This window comes from Salvelinus alpinus, chromosome 2 (assembly GCF_045679555.1).
Source record: "Salvelinus alpinus chromosome 2, SLU_Salpinus.1, whole genome shotgun sequence".
Taxonomy (NCBI): domain Eukaryota; kingdom Metazoa; phylum Chordata; class Actinopteri; order Salmoniformes; family Salmonidae; genus Salvelinus; species Salvelinus alpinus.
Genome location: NC_092087.1, coordinates 21434469 through 21454461, shown reverse-complemented (window position 1 = coordinate 21454461; position 19993 = coordinate 21434469). Strand labels below are relative to the sequence as shown.

The window sequence follows — 19993 nt, the reverse complement described above, 5'->3', positions numbered from 1 at the left end:
GCATCTAGCTACACCACTAGTACGAGACGAAAATCAAACGAAAGAAGGAAAATGATCAACCTCAGCCACATCCATCTCATCATCAAAGGCAATGTGCTGGAAGAGAAGAGTATAGTGGCAGAGTTAGTAGAGCTGGGTTAAGGGGAGGGGAGGCAGCTGGAAACAGACAAACAGTTGGACAGAAACACACACCATGTCAGTTAGTAAAAAACACACAAGTTACTACCTCTCAAAGCAATGGATTTGTAAGTATCAACAGAACAGCAGAGAGAACAAAGTGCATTAATCAGAGATTAGTACAGAGAGTCATTGGCACATAAATGGTGTATTAGTGTTTATGGTGTATTAGTGTTTAAGCGCGTGTCTCAGTGTGTGATTGTGATAGCACGGAGGATACCGTATATACACACACCCCTGGCATCTTATTCCTGCAGAAGGGCAACTGCTACTGTAGGTTATAAACCAAGCCAAAATACTCATCCCATCCATCACAGACCTAAGTACACCCAGTATCTTGGGGAGGGCACAGGTCAGCAGAGGAAAACTGAACCTTCAACTTCATCTTTGCTCTTAAACCCTGACCTCTGCACTGACCTCTGTAAAGAGCTACAGAATACCAGGCCTCCTTGTAACTGTTTCCTCTCATGATAAACCCCAGCGTAGAGAGAACCAGATGAGTATTGTGAGGTGGTGAAGAGGGCCATATTAGTGTAGGTAGCTACCTTCTCCCCATAGCCACGGTCTTTGGTCATCATCTCCCTCAGAGTCTGCAGCACCTTGATACACAGCCGCTCCTCGTTCTCCTCCAGCAGCTGTTTGGTGTGTTTGATGAGCCTGGGCAGAGGTCAGAGGTCAGGAGCAGGTGGATCACACATACTGCACTGTACAGAACTGCATAGAACTGCATACCAAAACAACTAAAAAAATAGTACAGTGGTAACAAACACTGATTTCAGAGAGATTCTACTACAGTAATTACCGTTAATCTTGTAGTTTAGAGATGAGGGTAAAGGTCTTCTTGGCATAATCCTAATTGATTGTCTTAATTTATTATTGGCTGTAAATGTTTGGGTAGAGATTTGACCTCACGTGGGTCTTAGAGCGGTCAATCAGGTTCTGCGTTTTACTGTATTCATGGTTAGGAGCCTTTCAATCCAAATGACCAATCCTGTATATGAGTCAACTGCTGAAGCGTCAATGAACCAGTAGACCCAATCTCTTCCTGGCATACAGGCTTTCCATAAAGGTCCCATTGTATTCTACACATTGAGGCTAGTACTGTACTGTATTGCCTTTGTACCGTAAGTCAGTTTCCTGAATCAGTGTGAACTGGTGGTGTCTCACGTGCTACTCCACATATGAATCCCCCCTCCCTACGGCCCTTTCCAGTAGGCTAATCCCTGAGCCGGCATCTGTTCAAGGAGCACAGACATCCAAACTCCCACCCTGTTATCCAATATCAGCCCTTATCAAGCACAACACACACAGGAGTGGCCTGGCCTGTGTGGGGGAGGGAGGGAGCACTGTGTGATGGAGCCAGAGCTCCAGTAGGCTCAGGGTAGGACATGTGAAAACAAAGCCCTGGGTCACTTCCGTACTTAGCCTGTTTGGAGCGGGACGCCCTGCTCAATGATGAATTCAGTTACTGTGTAGACTACAGGGGAAATGTGTCCCAACTCTAGTTACAGTACAACAGGTACAGTATGAAAGAGCTCAGATCAGGTTAACACCATGCATTCCTGAACACTGAGACAGTATCAGGAGACTGTACAGTCTTTCCAGTCAAACCACAGCTAGGTAATTTCCTAGTGGACTAACCCTTATTTGGTTTATGAATGCTTTGGAAGAAATTGCAGAATTTCAAAGAAAATTGCAGACTATGGTCCATCACTGGACGTGGCAAGAGACGCGTCGATTGTTTGTAAACTTGTCAGGGATGTGTGTGGCTTGCCATGGTTTGTGGGTACTGGAGTCTTACTTGGAGATGAAGCCGCCGCTCTCACATTTCCTGCGGGCGTCTGTGTTCTCAGGGAACAGCAGCTCAGGGCGATGCAGCACGTCCACCAGGACAGACAGCTCAGCCTGGACCAGGGGATGCAGACGGTCCTCCAGGGCTGAAACTATGTCCTACAACACAAAGCAGAGCAGAGGACAGGCACGGTTTGAGGGGTAACAGAAACAGAGATAGGACATAGACAGCGCACAGGCAAACTCAGGGCATTGGCACACTGAGTGTTAGATCAGGGGTAGGTCTGATCCCAACCTAACTGTCTCTAGGAGTTTGGTGCCTGGGTGCCAGCCCCTACTGTTGAAGTCCTGCCCATACAGGGAAGCAGACAAAACATGCTGGTCAACATTGTGACCTTATTGTCTCAGACTGCTCACTCGACAAACGTATAAAAGCAGAAGTTAACCATTGTTTACCAAAAACCATCAAAACAGACCGATACAGCTCCCCTCAACCCCGCTACATATCCCCATGAGTCACAGTCAGCATCAACTCCATGGAAATATGCAAATCGATACAGTTGTACCATACTGTCTGTTGATGTAGACACTGACTTGAGTAGGAGGGAGGGAAGGAGGGATTCTGGTAGGGTTACTGTAAACTGTAATTGTATTTGTACTTATTATGGATTCCCATTAGCTGCTGCCAAAGCAACAGCTACTCTTCCTGGGGTCCAGCAAAATTAAGGCAGTTTATATAATTTTAAAAACATTACAATACATTCACAGATTTCACAACACATTGTGTGCCCTCAGGTCCCTACTCCTCAACTACCACATATCTACAGAACAAAATCCTTGTGTACGTGTGTGTATAGTGCGTATGTTGTCGTGTATGTGTATGCATGTGTCTGTGCCTATGTTTGTGTTGCTTCACAGCCCCCACTGTTCCATTTACATGTATCTGTTTTTTTAATCAAATTGTACTGCTTGCATGAGTTACTTGATGTGGAATAAAGTTCCATGTAGTCATGGCTCTATGTAGTACTGTGTGCCTCCCATAGTCTGTTCTGTGAAGAGACCTCTTGTGGCATGTCTTGTGGGGTATGCATGGATGTCCGAGCTGTGTGCCAGTAGTTCAAACATACAGCTCGGTGCATTCAACATGTACCGCTCATAAATAAAAGTCGTGATGAAGTCAATCTCTCCTCCACTTTCAGCCAGGAGAGATTGACATGTATGTTATTAATATTAGCTCTCTGTGTACATCCAAGGAACAGCCGTGCAGCCCTGTTCTGAAGCAATTGCAATTTTCCAAAGTCCTTTTTTGTGGCACAACTGAACAGTAGTTCAGGTGCGACAAAACTAAGGCCTGTAGAACCTGCCTTGTTAATAGTGCCGTTAAGAAGGTAGAACAGATCTTTATTATGGACAGACTTTTCCCCATCTTAGCTACTGTTGTATCAATATGTTTGACCATGCCAGTTTACAATCCAGGGTAACTCCAAGCAGTTTAGTCACCTCAACTTGCTCAATTTCCACATTATTTATTACAAGATTTAGTTGAGGTTTAGGGTTTAGTGAATGATTTGTCAAAAATACAGTGCTTTTAGTTTTAGAAATATTTAGGACTAACTCATTCCTTGCCACCCACTCTGAAACTAACTGCAACTTTTTGTTGCAGTCATTTCAGTCGCTGTAGTAGCTAACATGTATAGTGTTGAGTCATCCGCATACATAGACACTCTGGCTTTACTCAAAGCCAGTGGCAATTCATTAGAAAAGATTGAAAAAATGTAATTGCCTAGACAGCTGCCTTGGGGAATTCCTGATTCTACCAGGATTATGTTGGAGAGCCTTCCATTAAAGAACCTCTGTGTTCTATTAGACAAGTAACTCTTCATCCACAATATAGCAGGGGGTGTAAAGCCATAACACATATGTTTTGCCAGCAGCAGACTATGATCAATAATTGCAAAAGCCACACTGAATTCTAACAAAACAGCCCCCACAATCTTTTTATAATCAATTTCTCTCAGCCAATCATCAGTCATTTGTGTAAGTGCTGTGCTTGTTGAATGTCCTTTTCTATAAGCATACTGAAAGTTTGTTGTCAATTTGTTTACAGTAAAATTGCATTGTATCTGGTCAAACACAATTTTTCCCAAAAGTTTACTAAGGGTTGGTAACAGGCTAATTGGTCGGCTATTTGAGCCAGTAAAGGGGGCTTTACTATTCTTAGGTAGCAGAATGACTTTTTCTTCCCTCCAAGCCTGGGGGCACACACTTTCTAGTAGGCTTAAATTGAAAATAGGGCAAATAGGAATGGAAATATTGTCTGCTATTATCCTCAGTATGTTGGCTGCAAAGAAATTGCAACAAACTCTATAATAATCTTCTTGGGAATTACAAGTCTTTCCTTTACTATTGCACTTCCATGCATTCCATTTCTGGGAATGAATTGGTCAATTGAGTTCCAAAACCTCAGCACCTGAAGTCATGGCTAATTTTCCCAACAATAGAAGCAGGATGTTATTGAATTCAAAATCATAATGAAACTGATTCACTGATTACCCATATCAAATGTTGTCAGAACTAGGCTTGAACCCACTGTTAGATGCAAAGCTACAGTAAATGTTAGTTCCTCAATATATTCCAGAGTCTCACCTGTAGTCTCTCTATGATGTTCCTGTAGCTGACGGACATGGTCAGTATGAAGTCTCACCTGTAGCCTCTATGATGTTCCTGTAGCTTAAACGTGGTTAGTATGAAGTCTCACCTGTAGCCTTACTATGATGTTCCTGTAGGGGATGGACATGGTCAGTATGAAGTCTCACCTGTAGCCTCTCTATGATGTTCCTGTAGCTGACGGACGTGGTGGCGTTGGAGTCCCTCCTGGGGGCATTCTTAGCAGAGAGCCTCCAGCTCAGGATGGACTTGGTGACCACATTGTTGGACTTGACAAACAGGTTGTTCACCTGGCTGTCCAGGTCCACAGGGATGGCAATGGCTCTACTCTTGGCTGTGTGCAATGAAACAGTAGGATGCAACTTAAGAGGGAAGCTTGTTTAACAATAGTTTCAAAAGTTGTTGAAATATATATATTTTTTTTTTTGTAGTTGATAGACAAAATGAGCTCATTGGATTTATTTCTCAGACTTTATCAAGACAATGTTTGGGAAACAGGTGGAGGCCAAGTGCAGGTATCTTACCCACATCAGACAGCACCTTGATACAGGCCTCAACTGAGGCCTTCTGAGTGGGGGTGAGCCAATTACAGTGGAACACCCTAAACACCCCCTGAAGGAGCTGAACGAACACCGGCTGGCGAGTCTGAGGGAGAGAGAAAAAAAGAGAAAGAAAGAGAGAGAGAGAGAGAGAGAAAGAAAGAGAGCGATAGAGAGAGCCGATAGAAACAGACAAGAAAGTAGAGGAGATATGAGAGGAGAGAAGACGTCAAAAGATGAGTCAGAAGCTACACATTAACCAAAGTTAAAATCCCCAGTGGTGATCAACAAAGGCTTTTGTGGTTTATCTCAGACCATATCTCTGAAAACCAGTTTCACCAATGTGAGGGTGCTCTCAGACACAAACGGGTCATGTTCTGTAGGGAGAAACCAGAGAAAAGCTTGAAACTGACAAGGTATTACCTGAATGCTAATTTATGTTTTCTGTTTCAAAGCGTTTTCTCCTGTTTGCCCGTAGAATCCTAGAATCTTTAACCGTATGTGCTGTAGACGTGCTATATTATACACCTACAGTAGGTAAGACGGTCTATCACTTCTAGTATGGCTGTTGGTTATCACCAGAATAAGTTCAGGTATCAACCAGTTCTGCTGCACCAATGTCTAATACATACAGTATCACCACTACCATCAGGACCTAACGACACCCTGTAAGCAAGCTGCACACAAACCTACAGTACAACATATACCTCGGTTATCTTTCCCAGAATGCTTGCCTGTCATGGGATAGAAGGGAATGAATATCATCATTAGGTGCTTCACATAAATTGTGTACACGTGTATTATTGTAAGTGTCTTGGGATGTGGGATGGTGGATGGAGGAGGGAGTTTTTAAGGGTGAGAAAATTACTATGAGAAAAACAAAACCAAATAAAGTCTAATGGGAGTGAAACTATTCCTGCAAAACAGGAAACCCAATTCCTTACAAGCTAATCTGCATTGGTATTACTAGCCTACACCACGAGTGGTTGAAAAAGCCATAGAGTGAAGTGGACAAGTCTTCCAAGAAAAGCAATGGGCTACTCCCTCACACGACACACCTCCCAACCTCTTTAGGCTACAGTAGACCACAGAGTGATTGACCATTCTCTATTTGCTGTTTGCAACAACATCCCAGCAGTGATGGCATCTTGCGAAACAAAGATCTGGGAAGGAACTCGGGGGAGGATTGTAAAGACGCCAGCATCTGTAAAGGGTTCTTGGAAGGTGCTGACTCAGTTCCACATGAAATCTATTGCTAGTCTAGGACTGCTGGTAAGGAACACACCCAGGGGACAGGAAACTAACCACAGCTGGACATTTACCCATACTTACATACACTTGACGCGCCACCTATTTGAAGCCAAATGTAATATGTTACATGATAAATGTAAGTGTGTGGGCCTTCGGGGATAATGTTTCTTCCACACAGACGAGGAATTCATGAATGCCCTTTATAAAACGATAAGTTAACACAGATCACTATCAACAGAAAATTATTGAAACCAGATTTCATCCGACAGCTCAGAATATCCACCATTCAACTGCTTGGATTGTGACATGTTGTGTGTTATGGTGGTTATTTAAGTTGTGTTGTTTTGCAGTCATGGTTACCTGCAGACTGGTGCTCTGGTCAGAGAAGGGCGAGCTGAAGAAGGTGGTGACGATGCTCATGACCGTCTCTGTCACGTAACCCTCCAGAACCGTGTCTGCATGCTTCCTGTCACTGGTGTTGTTGCACACCTACAGACAGCAGACACAGATATACAAGGTTGACTCATCAGACAGTGGGTAATGGGTGAGCATTCACTGGATCACACTTCCTCCCTTAAAACACTTCAATGACTCCAGTCACACAAGTCATAGACAGTTCTCTCTGCTACCGCACAGCAAGCAGGACTGGAGCGCCAAGCCTGGGATCAAAAGGCTTAACAGCTTCTACCCCCAACCCATAAGACTGCTGAACGGAATATTGGCATTGAACCGCTTATTTTATTCTTATTTGTTGCACTGACTGTCTTACACAGGCTCGGTGTACAGTCACTGGACTCTAACCACACAATCAGACATATTACACTGGCACTCCAACACACACAAACACACACACACACACATACATTCATATGGACGACACACACACACATCACACACACATTCCTTCACACACGCTGCTGCTACTCTCTGTTTATTATCTATGAATAGTCACTTTACCCTTACCTACATGTACATATTACCTCGACTACCCCGTATCCCTGTACATTGACTTGGTACCGGTACTCCTTGTATATAGCTTCATTATTGTTATTATATTGTGTTCCTATTTTTTCTTTAGTTTATTTGCACATTTTTCTTACTATTTTAAAACTCTGCATTGTTGGTTAAGGGTTTGTAAGTAAGCATTTCATGGTAAGGTTGTATTCTGTTGTAATCGGCGCATGTGACAAATACAATTTAATGTGCATCCTCAGTGCTAGAGGACCCAGGTTCGATCCCGGGCTGTATCACAACCGACTGTGATCGGGAGTCCCATAGGGCAGCGCACAATTGGTTCAGCATCGTCCGGGTTAGGGGAGGGTTTGGCCGGGGTTGGGGGAGGGTTAGGCTCTTGTGATTTCTGGAAAACCTGAGGATTTTGGGAAAGTTACCGGAATTTTGCAACCATAACACTTTATTTGGAGAGTCTCCCTGTAGAACACTTAACAAACTATCAACAAGCTATCAGTAACATGTCACCTGCATGTCTGTTGACAAGCCATAAGATATGGAACAGATGTGATGTGTGTTTATTTACCCTGCATATGTCCACCAGGAAGTTCTCAAAGAGCTTCCACATGTGATTGCTGGTGTAGATCTCCTTCATCTCCACCTCTGTGTCCACGTAGCAGTGATTCAGGAAGTTGATGTAGGCTATCTTCACCTGGAGAGGAAGGTCAGAATTAAAGGGCGACTTTGTGATTTGGCTTAGTTTTGAAGATTGCTCATTAAGAAATGCTAGAGGCCTGAAGTCAAAGCAGGAGCCAAATGAGAGCCGTCTTGGTTGTGTGGGTTGATATGGGTCTGTAATGTTTGCATATTAACTGGTGGTTCGAGCCCTGAATGCTGATTGGCTGACAGCCGTGGTATATCAGACCGCATACCACGGGTATGACAAAACATTTATTTTCACTGCTCTAATTACGTTGGTAACCAGTTTATAATAGCAATAAGGCACCTCTGGGATTTGTGGTATATGGCCAATATAGCACGGCTAAGGGCTGTATCCACACCCCCTCGGGCCTTATTGCTTAATCATACCATGGCAGGTACTGTTGTTTGTCCCTCCTGAGTCACCGTAGCAACAACATAGCCACTTCTTCAAAATAGTCACTTCGTTAAAATAGTCAGAATTAATCTAAGATAAATCAAGAAATCTGAAATTAAATGTATAAATTTTTGCAGAGGTCTAACTTAGGTGTTTGGTGTAGTATTTCGCACGTAAAGAAATTGCATGGAAAACTAGTCAGTGCACTTCGTACAGTCTATCAAGTCAGGAAAGTCTAGCTACGAGCTCAGGACTGATTTCTGAGAACAATAACAAGTCTATAACATAAAGATGGTAAATAAAGCACAAGCTACACACTGTTTATCAGTTCCCAAAATCACTTGGTAGCTAGCTAAGTTTCAACTCTGATTGTCAATGAAGCTAGCAAGTAGTAGCTACTGTAGCAGGCACATTGAGCAGCCAGGCCACAATCAGCTTATCAAGTCACTGGGGAGTGGCAAAGTTTGTGTTTCGGTGCCGTTTAGTTTTTTACTACTTTCTCACTATCTATTATCAGAGTGCGCATCTGTCTGGCAGTGTTCATAAAGAATCATGTTACAAAAACAGATCGCGGGGGGACACAAGATGCTGGCGAATGCCTGGGTTTTGGAATATTGACAAGTTGCAGTTGGGATACAAGTGCGCTCTGATCGTCTCAATTCAAAATTTTCCCCAAAAAGTGCTACACTTGAGTGATAGACACTATCAAACACATCAGCAAGTGGCCACTCCATAAAGGGCTTAGGGCCAAGGGTTATTTCAACATAACATTAGCGATGTGTTTTCTTATGTAAAAAAGTCTGAGGCGCACTGTCTGGAGGTTCTGGCTGCTATGATCTGAGGAGAAAGATAAGTATTAAACTAGCTGCTTTATTGGCATTGGAATGATGGCTGATTAGCACAGCTGCTTCTCTCCTGTTTGTGGGAACTGGGCAATGATTGTAATCCATACCAAAACCATCCAGTAAGTCATTACTAACTCACTTACAAAACTCTGTTTTGGACGAGACTTACTTTATGACCAAAATTATCCTATTTACACATTGTAGTCAATTTTGACACTCGAATTTATGTTTCTGACTCATATTGATGCCACATAGACTGTTTAAAACCAGAAAAGTTGGTTCTAAGAGACAGTTGACCTTTAACAACTTTAGAGTTACCTAAGTACAGTACATCATTATTCTCAAGAGCCTAGAATTATAATTTAGCCTAACTTGCTTCAAGAAGCATCTGTTCAGATGAGTTCCACAATATACAAATAGGGCTCATCATATCTTTCCAGCGGTCTACCCTGCTTGCCTGTTGGCCCAACCGACATTCACTCACCTCAGGGATGCAGTCCTCATGGGTGACCACCCTCACTATGTCATCCAAAGGCAGCAGGGAGTTGCACTTGATCTCTGTGTAGACATTTTTTCCCTCGGTGCAGACAGCCAGCAGCTCTACCAGGTGGATGTGGTACCTCAGAGCGCTGTTCTCATCCATGCGGTCCCGTTCCGACCGCATCATCGTGACCAGGGTCTGGAAGGATGCACGGTCGTTGTAGAACACCAGCACGTCCTCGCCCGAGTTCACCAGCTTAACGGGAGGAAGACAGACATACTGTTCTTATCAGCTGCTACTGACACACCATATAGATTTGAAAGCAAGTTTTGTTTGGGTAGTATTGCTAGTTTATTTTATAGAAATGCATAGTGTGTGTCATTTGCATTATAATCATGCGTGCACTGCAATTATCCTGTCCCACCTCAGCCATGACGGTGTCCTGACACTTCTTGATGAACTTGTTCTCAGCCTTGACGATGGTCTGCAGGAATTTGAGGTACTGTACATGGCGGCCATGTGTCTCGGTGCAGTGGACAAAGTGCTGCACCACGCGCTCGTTGATTTCACTGCACAGCTGGAAGTTATTCATGAAGATGTGTTGCATGGTGATTGCCTCCAGAATCTGAGGAGAAAGATAAGCATTAAACTAGCTGCTTTATTGGCATTGGAATGATGGAGTACCACTGGTTCTTCCCAGCACAGCGCCAACCCTTACCCCAGGAGTCCACTCACCCCTGGGTTGAGGAACAGGTTAATGTGCTTGTGCAGCAGGATCTGGTTCTGCTGGTTCCCTGCACAGAAGTTCTGGAGGAACTCATGGGCCAGCTTCATGATCTCTTGCATGCGGACGTCCTCACCCTAAAGTGTTCATCACAAGTACAGACAGACACACAACCCAAAGGCTGCAGCTATCATTCAAACCTTCCACAAATGTCATTGTTGACCTCGTAATTGTACAAGTCTACGACATGCATCCTCTAGTGCTTGCTTCATGCCTTTATGCCTTTTTAGTCTCTCTCTCTAAAGCATGAGGTGATGAGAGTATAGGTCTGGCCCATCCTATCTTCCAGTACCTTCTCATAGGGAATCTGCAGTAGCTCCAGCACCACACTGTGGGCTCCCATGTTCCTCAGTAGTCTCTGCTGCTGCTTCTTACTCTTCTTCCCTGACGCTCCCTCCTGGACACACAGCTTACTGAGCCGCAGCAGGATCTGAACAGAGGGGAAGAGAGAAGGGGCTCAGAGACTGACTACCTCATACATATCTGATGTGACTCCTTACAGTGTGTGATGGAACAATGAGAGAAAATTAAGAAGATTGTACCTCTTTCATAACCCTGTAATTGTAACTGCTGGTGGTTTCCGTCTTCTTTTTGTCTGAGCTGCCTGAATCCCCCTGCACATGGACAGAGTTAGAATGAGAGCTTGTTCATATTCATGTGAAGCATTCAGCGAAAGCCTTCAGACGTACAGTAACCATTAGTTCAGTTGAAACAATACCTTCTTTTTATGGTCGGACTCTGAGGGTCCGTCCCCTCCGTCATCATCCCCCTGCCTCTTGTAAACCCACAGCTCAGACTTCTCTACAATGGAGCGCAGCTGGTCTAGGTCTGACTTGATCTGCTTGTAGTTGTCCACATCTTGGCTGGTTACCAAGAGCTGGACCTAAAAGGAAGAGGAAGACATATACCTGAATGTAGACTTAATTGTATTTATTTTTTATTTAACCTTAATTTAACTAGGCAAGTCGTTTAAGAACAAATTGTTATTTAGAATGACGGACTACCCTGGCTAAACCCTAACGACGCTGGGCCAATTGTGCCCCGCCCCCTGGGCGTTGAATATTCAGAGCAAGCTAGGCCTTCAAGTGCCTTATAACCCAACGACTGCTGCTAATTCATAAAATGACTTTCTAACTAAAGATAAGATTATTGATGAGTGTGAGGAGCAATGATACAGAGGGCCTGTGTGTTCTTGTGGCTGTGGAGCCTATGGGTTTGTGCGGTGGTCTACCTGTTTGAAGGCCATGAGGACCTCCTGTCTCTGGCTGAAGTGTCTGAAGAGCAGGTGGAGGGCCCCAGACACCAGGGGAGGATAGTCATGCATGGTGAGGTGTAGCAGCACCCTCAGGAAGGTTCTCCCACCATGGTCATCCAGGTCCAGAGGGGTGTTCTCCTCACTGCAGGACAACACACCAGGCTCAGACACTGGGGATACTTTCATAAGACCTACGCCAGTGTTAATACAGTGTTATTATGGAAACGGACACTGCATTCCATTGTATCAAGATTTAAAATGAGAGGGTTTACCTTCCTCCAAAGATCGCCTCTGCCTGCTCCTCAATGTTCTCAAAATCTAGAGCCCCTAAAAAGAAAATTAAGCATTTACATTATTGTGGAGCCCTTTGAAGGCCATACATCCCTTTAGAAACCATCAACACCATACATTAATTTAATCATTCTGAAAATAAACATCTGGTATGTCTGTAGGGTCAGTAGCTTGAGGGTAAAAGCAGTAACAAAAAAGGACAAGGCTTTGGCTGTCAGTATGCTGACCTGTCATATTATTTCCATCCTGACTAGCACTAGATGGTGTGCCATCACCCTGAGGGTTACTCTCATCAAACTCCCGCTTGAAGATACAGAGTAGGCAGGAGATCCTGTAGTCCAGCCGCACATTCAGAATGAACTAGCGGAAAGAAACAGAACGCACAATTTAGTTAAAACACCAGGCTTTCAAGCTCACCACGAAGAGTAATCATACAGAGAAAAATATGTCGTAGATTTTGTATACAATTTTATTTGATACTATGGGAAATCAAAGCCATGATAATTGGATACAATTATCAGACAATCTACATGAAAAGCCAGATGAAAAGGGCAGGAGATACCTGGAGGATCTCGATGATCTTGAGCTTGGTGTCCATCACCATGATGTCCTCCCTCTCCGGCTCCGTCTGGGTCTTGACCACGCCCTCCTCCGGCTGGTGGGTGGGGGTAACGGGTAGGAAACCCCCACCTCTGAGGACCACCTGGGTCATAAGCTCCCCCACCCCGTGGATAGACTTCATCACATTACTGCCTGTGGACACACACACACACCTCAGAATTGAAATGGGGCACTTACTCACACACAACACATTAACCAAACCTTATCAATTCCACCATGATTCATCATAGAAGGGAGGTGTATTGAGAAAGAGAGAGAAAGAGATAGTGCGCCTCAATTACAGTACATCAGTAACAGCCAATACCAATTGACAGACGGGTAACAGACAGGCAGCAGTGTGCTGTTGACCTTGTTTTTCCTCTCCCTTCTCCAGCTTGGTGACAGGGTATATGGTGCTGACATGAACACAGTCCAGGATGTTCAATAAGATCTTAGTCAGTCGCAGCAGGTCACTGAAGTTGTAGAAGCCAAAGTAAATGAGGTTCCTTGCCAGGTTAACTACCTTCATAGATAAGAGAGAAAAAGGAGGGGAGTAAATTCTCCACATATACATTATGCATTCCTACCTCAAAGTAAAGTTGTCTGGTTGACATCATGCTGTTTCCAGGGAAACCTACCTCGAAGGTGAGCTTGTTTTTCTCTCTGTCATCGAAGGGGATGTTCTGAGACACCACAGACATCAGGTAGTTCTCCACAAACTCCATGGTCAGGCAGAACCTCTCCTTGATCTCATCTCTGGTTGTCCCATCATTGTCGTAGCTTAGAAAGGGAGAGAATATTCTTGTGTAAAGGGTAGCCTGTAGATGAGCTCAGGTAATGTAGAATATCTCTGAAGGGACTCTAATAACACGTTCATAAACCTCACTCACTCGCCGATGGCGATCTTGGAGGGAATCTCGGACCAGAGGCGGGCGTACTTGACGGGGGTGACCTGTTCCTGGGGGTCGCGGTCCACGTGCATGTGCAGCATCATGCGGCAGAAGGAGGCGCGCAGGTCGTAGGGCAGGTCCTCGTCAGACATGCAGCGCAGGATCAGGTCCACGTCCAGCTGGCCAGAGATCTTATTGATGGCCAGGTACTGACGGTCCAGACACATCCGCGCAAACAGGTTCAGCTGGTACCTGCAGGAGGGAGAGGAACATACTTTAACACCTGGTCAGGGCCCTAGTCTGAAAGCAGGCCTACACATAGACAATCAAATTACTGGCGCATATGCTTCTACATACTGTCATAACACTAACTATCCAACCAAAACCCATTGTGAACCCTGTAAGGCCCTGATCCCTGACCTGTAATAGCTGACCACCTCCTGGTCCTCCTTCTGGCCCTCCTTGGCGTCCTGGGCCAGCTCTCTGACACTCTTGCTCCTGATCTCCTTGAGGTTGTCCCTCCAGAAGAGCCACACCTCTTCTTCGTCCTCCTCCATTTCCACGGGAGCCTCCCCGATTGTTACAGCCTCAATCTCAAAGCGTGACAGCACTAGCCTGGTCGGCGGCAAATAAAACAGACAGTCAACAAAGAAACTGCAGAAAATAAGGAATACTGAAACAACACATCTGTGTTTTGTTTCCATAAATCGACAGCATTACTAATAACAGCAATTGAGCCAGTCTAATTAGAAAGCATCAGATCAAAGTTCAAACATGCACACACCCACGCTCATATTTTCAGTGCTCGGGTAAAACAAAATCATCATATCAAGGGGGGTTTACTTAGTCTCGATGAGGATGTCTGCGTTGGAAGGGTCCAGCACAGCGTTACAGATTAGCTCCTGAGTCACTGGGATGGACTTGTTCATGGACACACACAGGTCAGACAGGTAGTCCAGAAACCTGAAGATAAGAGACAAAGAGAAAGGGAATGATTGTCAATGTACAGGCCCAACTGCCAGTGGCTACACTACAGGCTCCCAGAGTAGGCTTATTCAGGCTCAGTCCCAGTCCCCCTACCAGCTCCATCAGACTCCAGTAAAAGCCCTCTTTATCCAGGCCCTTGGACCAGCATGTTTCTCATATCACCAGTAGCATAAAGCATGACTGGAGCTTGACAGCAGTAATGACAGCAATTACCTCCAGTGCAGCGATCCCACACAATCCCTTCCTCTGATATGCATGCATGCATACATTTATTTGAATAAATCTACATCTACTACATTCCCTGGCTGGTGCTGTACAAAAATAACTCCACCCAAACAACCTTCTGAATCAGGCTCATGGCATGCCCCCATCCTATTGCCCTTCCTCTTGGTATCACCTGGGCTCCCGGTTCTTCCTGACCAAGGTGACGAAGGTGTCAATCTCAGCAGCCGTGATGTGTTTCTCAAGGAGCTTGCGGTTGTTGTGGAGCAGGGCTGTTATCGTGTCCTCAGCTAGAACATCGTAGCCTATCTGTTTCTGCATGAAGCGGAACTGCTTGGCTATGTACTCCTGTAGAGGGGGAGTCAGTGAGGGTCAGCACCATTCTAACGTACAACTAACAGCTCAAGTAAACTTAGCCTTTTAACAAAATAAATTCTCCATCTGTGTGTCTGATACAACGTCAATCAATCAATAATTAATGCACACCGACCTGGTTCTTCCTGTAGTCTTGCTGGGAGTGCCGTAATACCCTGTAGCAGAGCCTGCAGATATGCCTGAAGGGTGCGTGGCGCTGGTCACCAAGCTCTTCCAATCGCAGCATGGGACCATCCCCGCTATCAGTGAACGGGGCTTGGAGAAGTTTGAAAATCTAAAGAGGGATATGGATTCCATAAGTAACTTTTAATTGTGATGCTCAAACTGACAATGCAGAGAGGTCAACTTAACCAAACCCAATGTAGATGATACTACCGCTGTACTGTAAGATGAGGTGTACCTGTTTGAGGATGTTTTGCTCCCTCATGAGTTTCTGTCTCTCTCGATTGGGCTTGTTGACCATGATCTCCAGCACATCCTGGCCAGTGTTGGGGATGTCACACACGAAGAAGACCAGGTCCTCTAGAAGCTTAGTGACAAACCTAGAGACCAAAGTGACAGGGCCAGGGAGGTGACTGGTTCTACCAAGGTACCAGACAACACCAACTCCTACAGCCAGCCTCTCCAGAGAGAGGAGCTAGGAACAACAGCTAAAGGAGAAAAACTATGGCATACCTGGTGTAGGCGTTAAATGATGACTCATCTCAACATGAAAAATAATAGTTCTAGCAAATGTCAAAAGTCCAACAGCAACCTTCTAAAAATACTTTCAACCTACCAGAAATACTACCGTTCAAAAGTTTGGGGTCACTTAGAAATGTCCTTGTTTTTGAAAGAAAATCACATTTTTTGTCCATTAAAATAACATAAAATTGATCAGAAATACAGTGTAGACATTGTTAATGTTGTAAATGACTATTGTAGCTGGAAACGGCTGATTTTTTATGGAATATCTACACAGGCGAACAGAGGCCCATTATCAGCAACCATCACTCCTGTGTTCCAAAGGCATGTTGTTAGCTAATCCAAGTTTATCATTTTAAAAGGCTAATTGCTCATTAGAAAACCCTTTTGCAATTATGTTTGCACAGCTGAAAACTGAAAACTAATGCTGGCATTCTAGGCAGAGTTCCTCTGTCCAGTGTCTGTGTTCTTTTGCCCATCTTCTCTTTTTATTGGCCAGTCTGAGATATGGCTTTTTCTTTGCAACTCTGCCTAGAAGGCCAGCATCCCGGAGTCGCCTCTTCACTGTTGAAGTTGAGACTGGTGTTTTGCTGGTACTTTTTAATGAAGCTGCCAGTTGAGGACTTGTGAGTCATGTTTCTCAAACGAGACACTCTAATGTACTTGTCCTCTTGCTCAGTTGTGCACCGGGGCCTCCCACTCCTCTTTCTATTCTGGTTAGAGACAGTTTGTGCTGTTCTGTGAAGGGAGTAGTACACAGCGTTGTACGAGATCTTCAGTTTCTTGGCAATTTCTCGCATGGAATAGCCTTCATTTCTCAGAACAAGAATAGACTGACGAGTTTCTGAAGAAAGTACTTTGTTTCAGGCTATTTTCATCCTGTAATCGAACCCACAAATGCTGATGCTCCAGATACTCAACTAGTCTAAAGAAGGCCAGTTTTATTGCTTCTTTAATCAGGACAACAGTTCCCACTGTATTTCTGATCAATTTGATGTTATTTTAATGGACAAAATTTTTTTGCTTTTCTTTCAAAAACAAGGACATTTCTAAGTGACCACAAACTTTTTAACGGTAGTGTATGTACAATAAAGTAATACAGTAGGTCAAAGGACTGCTGCAGGAACACACTTTACCTCCTCTCGTTCTGGGTTATAGTGCCCCTCTCCAGCTTGCCAGCGATGGATGCTAACACTTTACTGGCATCGTTGGCTAAGTCTAAGTCTCTGACTTCTGCTGGGGGGACAGGCACTATGGCAAAGGCCTCTTTGTCTTCTTTAACCGCTGATGTACCAATCTAAATAGGGACATGTAAAACATACTTTCAATAAATAGATTTTACAAGTCCGACCAACGTTCACACACTATTATCCTTCCCAGCCACTCACTCGTAACATGACAGGCTTCTCCTCCTCCTTGTCAATTGGGTTGTTGGTGCTGTGGACCCATGTGTTGGTGCAGAGGTGCCTGAGCCTCACGAAAGAGTTCCTGAGTGAACAAGACAGAGCAACTCAGAGGACAGCAACAATATAAAAAAACACTATAGTAGTACTATACTGTGGATTGTAATTCCTTAGGTGTAACCTTACAATTGCTTTGAAAAGTGAGCGTTGCTTAAACATTCATAGAAGTGTGTGGTAATACTGGGGAATACCAGCTGGGTTTACCCTGTTATCACACCTGCCAGCTACAGAATTACTGCCATCATTGCTATGCTCTGTTAACTTGAATGGGCAAATGTTGTTGTCCTGTTATGTAAACCAAGCCCTGTGAGGACGGGACAGGATGCTCAATAACTCATGTCACCCCAGGAAGACGAGCTGGCGTCATGGCATCAGCTAATGGGGATCCTAATATAATAAAATAAAATGTTATTGATTACTCATGCTCTGCTCCTGATTCAAGCTCAACAATCTATAACAGTGCATTGTCTGCATGGTCACTCTGCATGGTCATAGATGGCCGAGTCAGTAGTATCCCCCCTAGTAGTAACCTCTACAATAACAACAACACTGTCATTGCTCTAACGTGATGAGTTATTCCTCTCCCCCGCAGGATGCTTGCTCTTTGAGCGTGTGTTTGTGTGTGTATCAATGTGTCGTTTAAACCACCCAAAACCTACTTAGGCATAGATGATGGTAATAACAGCTACAGCGGGCTCTCACCATTGATGGGTGTGATGGCATTCTGTAACGTCCTCAAACAAGTGTACAGTCATGGCCAAAAGTTTTGAGAATGACACAAATATACATTTTCACAAAGTCTGCTGCCTCAGTTTGCCATCATACAATTTGCATATACTCCAGAATGTTATGAAGAGTGATCAGATGAATTGCAATTAATTGCAAAGTCCCTCTTTGCCATGCAAATGAACTGAATCCCCAAAAAACATTTCCACTGCATTTCAGCCCTGCCACAAAAGGACCAGCTGACATCATGTCAGTGATTCTCTCGTTAACACAGGTGTGAGTGTTGACGAGGACAAGGCTGGAGATCACTCTGTCATGCTGATTGAGTTCGAATAACAGACTGGAAGCTTCAAAAGGAGGGTGGTGCTTGGAATCATTGTTCTTCCTCTGTCAACCATGCTTACATGCAAGGAAACACGTGTCATTACCATTGCTTTGCACGAAAAAGGCTTCACAGGCAAGGATATTGCTGCCAGTAAGATTGCACCTAAATCAACCATTTATCGGATCATCAAGAACTTCAAGGAGAGCCGTTACATTTTTGTGAAGAAGGCTTCAGGGCTTCCAAGAAATTCCAGCAAGCACCAAGACCCTCTCCTAAAACTGATTCAGCTGCGGGATCGGGGCACCACCAGTACAGAGCTTGCTCAGGAATGGCAGCAGGCAGGTGTGAGTGCATCTGCACGCACAGTGAGGCAAAGACTTTTGGAAGATGGCCTGGTGTCAAGAAGGGCAGCAAGAAGCCACTTCTCTCCAGGAAAAACATCAGGGACAGACTGATATTCTGCAAAAGGTACAGGGATTGGACTGCTGAGGACTGGGGTAAAGTAATGTTCTCTGATGAATCCCCTTTCCGATTGTTTGGGGCATCCGGAAAAAAGCTTGTCCGGAGAAGACTAGGTGAGCGCTACCATCAGTCCTGTGTCATGCCAACAGTAAAGCATCCTGAGACCATTCATGTGTGGGGTTGCTTCTCAGCCAAGGGAGTGGCTCACTCACAATTTTGCCTAAGAACACAACCATGAATAAAGAATGGTACCAAAACATCCTCAGAGAGCAACTTCTCCCAACCATCCAGGAACAGTTTGGTGACGAACAATGCCTTTTCCAGCATGATGGAGCACCTTGCCATAAGGCAAAAGTGATAACTAAGTGGCTCTGGGAACAAAACATTGATATGTTGGGTCCATGGCCAGGAAACTCCCCAGACCTTAATCCCATTGAGAACTTGCGGTCAATCCTCAAGAGGCAGGTGGACAAACAAAACCCCACAAATTCTGACAAACTCCAAGCATTGATTATGCAAGAATGGGCTGCCATCAGTAAGGATGTGGCCCAGACGTTAATTGACAGCATGCCAGGGCAGATTGCAGAGGTCTTGAAAAAGAAGGGTCAACACTGCAAATATTGACTCTTTGCATCAACTTCATGTAATTGTCAATAAAAGCCTATGATACTTATGAAATACTTGTAATTATACTTCAGTATTCCATACTAACATCTGCCAAAAATATCTAAAGACACTGAAGCGGCAAATTTTTGGCCACGACTCTATGAGCATCCATTTCCAAAATTCAAACACTTTTTTGTGTGCCAACACTAAGGGTACCGAGCGTTGCTTTCTTGCACAACTATGCCGTCTAGACAAAAAATGGCAGGAAAATAGGGCTGTTGTAAATATAGGTGATTGTGTTGGAACTTGCAGTCCAACTCCTTTGACTATCGTTGTTATGATGCCAAGAATCATAATCACCTATATTCACAACAGACATGAATTATTTCACAATTTTATGAAACAAATCTAAATGGAGAAGAAACTAATGTCTTTTCTTTTTTTCCTGAGGCCGCTGCAGCATAGTAGAAGATGATCTGAGAGCCAGTATCAATCCACACCTAGGAACACCACATGATTGAACAC

At 44.3% G+C, this 19993-nt stretch overlaps 1 protein-coding gene across 12 annotated transcripts in view; it reads right to left on the bottom strand.

Annotated features, from left to right (window-relative positions):
* LOC139556293 (inositol 1,4,5-trisphosphate-gated calcium channel ITPR1-like) overlaps positions 1–19993 on the bottom strand; it is a 161483-nt gene that overhangs the window by 102245 nt on the left and 39245 nt on the right. For 6 of the 12 annotated variants that reach the window (XM_071370089.1, XM_071370148.1, XM_071370118.1 and 3 more), the window contains 27 exons: positions 17275–17374; positions 17023–17183; positions 15603–15744; positions 15318–15476; positions 15003–15175; positions 14462–14581; positions 14039–14233; positions 13619–13870; positions 13367–13508; positions 13098–13251; positions 12691–12881; positions 12356–12488; positions 12110–12164; positions 11814–11979; positions 11301–11465; positions 11125–11196; positions 10875–11012; positions 10534–10659; positions 10223–10423; positions 9802–10053; positions 7963–8088; positions 6786–6914; positions 5160–5280; positions 4785–4969; positions 1979–2127; positions 723–834; positions 61–96 (listed from right to left, as the gene is read on the bottom strand). In XM_071370089.1, coding sequence (XP_071226190.1) covers positions 61–96; positions 723–834; positions 1979–2127; positions 4785–4969; positions 5160–5280; positions 6786–6914; positions 7963–8088; positions 9802–10053; positions 10223–10423; positions 10534–10659; positions 10875–11012; positions 11125–11196; positions 11301–11465; positions 11814–11979; positions 12110–12164; positions 12356–12488; positions 12691–12881; positions 13098–13251; positions 13367–13508; positions 13619–13870; positions 14039–14233; positions 14462–14581; positions 15003–15175; positions 15318–15476; positions 15603–15744; positions 17023–17183; positions 17275–17374 — 3955 coding nt within the window. The remainder of the gene's footprint in view (positions 1–60; positions 97–722; positions 835–1978; positions 2128–4784; positions 4970–5159; positions 5281–6785; positions 6915–7962; positions 8089–9801; positions 10054–10222; positions 10424–10533; positions 10660–10874; positions 11013–11124; positions 11197–11300; positions 11466–11813; positions 11980–12109; positions 12165–12355; positions 12489–12690; positions 12882–13097; positions 13252–13366; positions 13509–13618; positions 13871–14038; positions 14234–14461; positions 14582–15002; positions 15176–15317; positions 15477–15602; positions 15745–17022; positions 17184–17274; positions 17375–19993) is intronic. The other 6 variants (XM_071370110.1, XM_071370140.1, XM_071370131.1 and 3 more) reach the window with 1 other exon arrangement.